Raw genomic sequence first — 6,000 nt, forward strand, 5'->3', positions numbered from 1 at the left:
CGTGAAACGCTGTCACAGGAAAGCAGCATCCATCATCAGAGACCCCCACCACCCAGGCCACGCTCTCTTCTCACTGCTGCCGTCAGGAAGGAGGTACAGGAGCCTCAGGACTCGCACCACCAGGGTCAGGAACAGTTACTACCCCTCAACCATCAGGCTCCTGAACCAGAGGTGATAACTTCACTCGTCCCATCACTGAACTGTTCCCACAACCTATGGACTCACTTTCAAGGACCCTTCATCTTATTTATTGTTATTTATTGTTTATTTATTCCCTATTCTTATTTCTTTCTTGCGCGGCTTGCTGTCTTTTGCCCACCGGTTGTCCGTCCGCCCTGTCGGCGCGGCCTTTCGTTGATTCTATTTGCGGTTGTCGGATTTATTGAGAACGCCCGCAGGAAAATTAATCTCAGGGTTGTGCTTCGATATTAAATTTACTTTGAACGTTAAAAGATTAAAGGTCCAAAGTTAGCTTTATTTTCACACGCGTCGCTTCAACGCCCCCAGCGACCAACGCAGTCCGACCATGCGCCCGGGTGGCAGCCCGCAAGTGTCGCCGCGCTTCCGGCACGGGGGCAGCTCTCTCATCCTAACCCGCGCGTCCCCGGAAGGTGGGAGGAGACCGGGGCGCCCGGAGGGAAAAAAACACGCGGGCACCGGTGGAATTGAGCCCGGGTCTCTCCGTCGCGCCACCCGATCACGCCAGGGCAATCCTATCGTGTTCCGCGATCCGCGATAATTACAGCCAATAAATTACACCATTGGTAACGCTGCCCAGAACGCCCTTGAGACCCCGCGGTGCCCACCGGCTCCGTAACCCCCCCCCCACCCGCCCCCCAGTTGTGGCCAGGGGTACCGGCAACTCTGAACGCCGCGAACCCATTTTCCAGGGAAGCTGTGTCTTTGGATACCCTGCAGAGGAGAGCAAAAAAACCCCGCCGGGGTTTCCCTCCGCCCCAAGTCTCTGCAGATTTCCAGCATCTGCAGAGCCTCTGAAGTTTATGGAGTAGTGTGCACAGTTCCGGTCACCATCTACAAGAGGATGTGGTTTCGCTCGTGGATGAGGAGGCTGTACCGGGGTGGGGGGAGGAGGAACAGTTTGGGTCCGTGTCCCTTCCTTCCCCCCCACCAACCCCACGCATTTATGACCTTTACCAGAAGGGAAGCTCTGTTGGGGATTCCCACCACGATCTCTCTGACGCACGACCGTCAGGAAGGAGGTGCAGGAGCCGCAGGGCTCGGACTGCCCGGCCGGGTGACAGCTTCTCCCCTCCGGCTGTGAGACGAATCAATACCCCGCCACCAGGACTGCCCCAGCCGTTTACCTGTGCGCTGCTCCGCCAGCATCGTGAATTCTGTCTCATTAACTCACGGGGTGCTTAGCGGAATAAACACGAGAAGGTCTGCTAGAAATCCAGAGCAACGCACAGACAAAGTGCTGGAGGAAACCTGCAGTCCAGGCAGCGGCTGTGGAGACGATTCGGGGCGAAACGTCGACTATCTTTTCACTTCAGCAGAGGCTGCCCGACCTGCTGAGTTCTTCCAGCACTGTGTGTGTGTGTGTGTGTGTGTGTGTGTGTGTGCGTGTGCGGTGCGTGTGACACACGATCTGTGAGTGCACAACTGTCCGGAGGGATGTTGTTTCGTTGGGTTGTATATATGTACAGTCAGACGGCGACAGACTTGAACCAGAACTGGTTAAGAGCTGGGCGACCTGTTCAGACAGAGCCCCAGCTGCCCACCGCCTGGACCAGGCCCGGGAACAGTCCAGCGAGGAGCACCCCCCTGACTAACCCATCACGCCCCTCCCTCCGCACCGATGTCCAAGCATTAGGAGGTGGGGGCAGAACTTGAAGAGCAGCCCCGCCAGACCCCCGAACAAGATCTGCAACCCCCCACACTCATGGAACACCGAGTCTTCCAGGACATAGAGAGGGCAGTTTGTGTACCACTTACTGTCCTGCAATGGGACAGTCCAGAGGGAGTTTCACTCTGTGTCTGGACCCGGGAGTGTGTGATGGGACGGTGTGGAGGGAGTTTCACTCTGTGTCTGACCCCGGGAGTGTCTGATGGGACGGTGCGGAGGGAGCTTCACTCTGTGTCTGACCCCGGGAGTGTGTGATGGGACGGTGTGGAGGGAGTTTCACTCTGTGTCTGGACCCGGGAGTGTGTGATGGGATGGTGCGGAGGGAGTTTCACTCCGTGTCTGACCCCGGGAGTGTGTGATAGGACGGTGTGGAGGGAGCTTCACTCTGTGTCTGGACCCGGGAGTGTGTGATGGGACGGTGTGGAGGGAGTTTCACTCTGTGTCTGGACCCGGGAGTGTGTGATGGGATGGTGCGGAGGGAGCTTCACTCTGTGTCTGACACCGGGAGTGTCTGATGGGACGGTGCGGAGGGAGCTTCACTCTGTGTCTGACCCCGGGAGTGTCTGATGGGACGGTGCGGAGGGAGCTTCACTCTGTGTCTGACCCCGGGAGTGTGTGATGGGACGGTGTGGAGGGAGTTTCACTCTGTGTCTGGACCCGGGAGTGTGTGATGGGATGGTGCGGAGGGAGTTTCACTCCGTGTCTGACCCCGGGAGTGTGTGATGGGACGGTGTGGAGGGAGCTTCACTCTGTGTCTGACCCCGGGAGTGTGTGATGGGACAGTGTGGAGGGAGCTTCACTCTGTGTCTGACCCCGGGAGTGTGTGATGGGACAGTGTGGAGGGAGCTTCACTCTGTGTCTGACCCCGGGAGTGTGTGATGGGAGGTGCGGAGGGAGCTTCACTCTGTGTCTGACCCCGGGAGTGTGTGATGGGACGGTGTGGAGGGAGCTTCACTCTGTGTCTGACCCCGGGAGTGTGTGATGGGACAGTGTGGAGGGAGCTTCACTCTGTGTCTGACCCCGGGAGTGTGTGATGGGACAGTGTGGAGGGAGCTTCACTCTGTGTCTGACCCCGGGAGTGTGTGATGGGAGATTGCGGAGGGAGCTTCACTCTGTGTCTGACCCCGGGAGTGTGTGGTGGGACGGTGTGGAGGGAGCTTCACTCTGTGTCTGAGCCCGGGAGTGTGTGATGGGACGGTGTGGAGGGAGCTTCACTCTGTGTCTGACCCCGGGAGTGTCTGATGGGACGGTGCGGAGGGAGCTTCACTCTGTGTCTGACCCCGGGAGTGTGTGATGGGACGGTGTGGAGGGAGTTTCACTCTGTGTCTGACCCCGGGAGTGTGTGATGGGACAGTGTGGAGGGAGTTTCACTCTGTGTCTGACCCCAGGAGTGTGTGATAGGACGGTGTGGAGGGAGCTTCACTCTGTGTCTGACCCCGGGAGTGTGTGATGGGACGGTGTGGAGGGAGCTTCACTCTGTGTCTGACCCCGGGAGTGTGTGATGGGACAGTGTGGAGGGAGCTTCACTCTGTGTCTGACACCGGGAGTGTGTGATGGGACAGTGTGGAGGGAGCTTCACTCTGTGTCTGACCCCGGGAGTGTGTGATGGGAGGTGCGGAGGGAGCTTCACTCTGTGTCTGACCCCGGGAGTGTGTGATGGGACGGTGTGGAGGGAGCTTCACTCTGTGTCTGGACCCGGGAGTGTGTGATGGGAGGTGCGGAGGGAGCTTCACTCTGTGTCTGACCCCGGGAGTGTGTGATGGGACGGTGTGGAGGGAGCTTCACTCTGTGTCTGACCCCGGGAGTGTGTGATGGGACAGTGTGGAGGGAGCTTCACTCTGTGTCTGACCCCGGGAGTGTGTGATGGGACAGTGTGGAGGGAGCTTCACTCTGTGTCTGAGCCCGGGAGTGTGTGATGGGAGGTGCGGAGGGAGCTTCACTCTGTGTCTGACCCCGGGAGTGTGTGATGGGATGGTGTGGAGGGAGCTTCACTCTGTGTCTGACCCCGGGAGTGTGTGATGGGACAGTGTGGAGGGAGCTTCACTCTGTGTCTGACCCCGGGAGTGTGTGATGGGACAGTGTGGAGGGAGCTTCACTCTGTGTCTGACCCCGGGAGTGTGTGATGGGACGGTGTGGAGGGAGCTTCACTCTGTGTCTGACCCCGGGAGTGTGTGATGGGAGGTGCGGAGGGAGCTTCACTCTGTGTCTGACCCCGGGAGTGTGTGATGGGACGGTATGGAGGGGGATTCACTCTGTGTCTGACCCCGGGAGTGTGTGATGGGACGGTATGGAGGGGGATTCACTCTGAGGGACTGGTTAAACTGGGCTTCACCATCTCAGAAGGAAAAATAAATATTATTTGACCAAACACAAGTTTTCTTGTCCCGATCACCTGATACCGATCTCCTAGGAGGTCTGTCCATGCAGATAAAATGCCCTGTTTCCCCGCCCTACCCTGGACAGGACAGAACATTCTGGTAATTGGCCAACGCATGCACAACAAGATCCCACACAAAACGAGCCTGGTGACTTTATTTTCGGTGGGAAATTTTTTTCCCCCGGGGCTTTTCTTCCAACAACGGGTCCGGGATCTGTTTTGCCCTCGGGGGGCGCAGGAAGGGGTTTGGGGCTGATCTTACGGACTGTTGTCACAGCTGTCCGTGAGAGAGGAGGAGGGAGCGACACGCAGAGCGGGGAGGTCGGGGGTGCGGGTGGCGAGGAGGCAAGCGCTTCGGGTGTGGGCAGAGAGCACCAGGCGTGGGAGATGGAACGCCACAGGGGGGCGGCGAGGAGAAGACAACAGCAGGAGTGGGAGGGGGCAGCGGGGAGGGAGCGCTGCAGGAGGGGTAGGGCGTGTGATGAGGAGGGAGCGCCGCCCAACCAGAAGTGCCTAGATCCCCTCAAAGGAGAAAGGCAAGCCCCCCCCCCACACTTTCTCTCCCAGGGCGATAGGGACGCGTGTGGGATTTGTGCGTTGGAGCGGACCGTGCTCTTTGAGCAGACGGGGGGTCCGCGATCCGATTGCCTCCTCCCTCCAGCATCCTTGAACCCCACAACCCTGGCAGGACGCGGCTCTCTTACCTTCTTGAGGATGAGGCTGAGGGCAAACTCCTTGGCTTTCCTGACCGAGGCGTCCTGAAGCCCCAGGGACACGCTCTCCCGGTGGAGACCCACCTGCACAAGGAACTGGAGGCCGGCGGGCCCTGTCGGACGGTTCCCCTTCTGCGACGCGGGTTGGACCGGGCTGCCGGCCCCGACCGCGGCGGTCTCCGGAGCAGGCGAGCGACCCATGCCCGGGAGCGAGTTCCGACCCCCGGCCGGAGTAGCTGTGGGGTTGCGGAGATCAGGTTCCGAGGACATCGCAGGCGACGGGAGACAGGGACAGAGGGGACCGGAGTTATTTCATGAGCAAAACCCGAAGCCGTGAAAGGGCAACCAGCTGCAAAAGCGGACTGGGAAAGTTTGGCTGTCACGTTGCAGAAAAGCTTCCGTTTTTATTTTCAGCCACGGCAAAATTTCCCTGCACTTCGCTTGAATCCGCCCTCAGCAGGTTCTGCGCTCGCACAAGAAGCGGCGAGAGAGCAGTTCACAGCGGGGCGGCAGCAGCCAATCAGCGGCTGAGGTCGATCCGCCAGAGATCCACCAGTCCCCGGGGCGGGGGAGCCGACCAATCCGCGGTCAGAGAGATGCGCTAATCTACAGCCGGATGGATGCACGGTCTGATGGACGGTCCAGTCCATGGTCAGAGGATGACCCAATCCAAGGTCAAACTGGCGGACCAATTCAAGGTCAGGTGGACGAAACCCACCCACAGTCAGATGAAGCAATCGATCCCGAGTGCCTGCAGATCAACCAATCCGTGGCCCGGGGAATCAACCAATCCCAGGTCAGCAGAGACCAACCAGTCCCGGACCGGGAGAGATTAACCAATCCGAGATCAGAGGAGTCCGCTGATAGGAAGTCAGAGGGAATAACCAATCTGAGATTCCAGGCAGTCATTCTCAGGTCACAGGGTGGAGAGGTGCTCCAATCCCAGATGGCCATCAACTAGCCCCAGGCTGGATGATCCGATACCAGTGGGATCAAGCTATGCCAGAATTGAAGAAAGTCGATTGCTGGCCTCATACATTGAC

General features: G+C 59.0%; 1 protein-coding gene across 2 annotated transcripts in view; it reads right to left on the minus strand.

The window, feature by feature from the left end:
• LOC134339822 (serine/threonine-protein kinase D3-like) overlaps nt 1-5,604 on the minus strand; it is a 52,000-nt gene extending 46,396 nt beyond the window's left edge. Inside the window, exon 1 of one of the 2 annotated variants that reach the window (XR_010016452.1) lies at nt 4,949-5,604. Coding sequence is in view for 1 of the 2 variants with exons in the window: in XM_063036653.1 (XP_062892723.1) it covers nt 4,949-5,227 (279 nt within the window). In the remaining variant the exon portion in view is untranslated. The remainder of the gene's footprint in view (nt 1-4,948) is intronic. The other variant, XM_063036653.1, reaches the window with a different exon arrangement.
• Nucleotides 5,605-6,000: the final 396 nt, after the last annotated feature.

Source organism: Mobula hypostoma, chromosome 30, assembly GCF_963921235.1.
Source record: "Mobula hypostoma chromosome 30, sMobHyp1.1, whole genome shotgun sequence".
Taxonomy (NCBI): Eukaryota; Metazoa; Chordata; class Chondrichthyes; order Myliobatiformes; family Myliobatidae; genus Mobula; species Mobula hypostoma.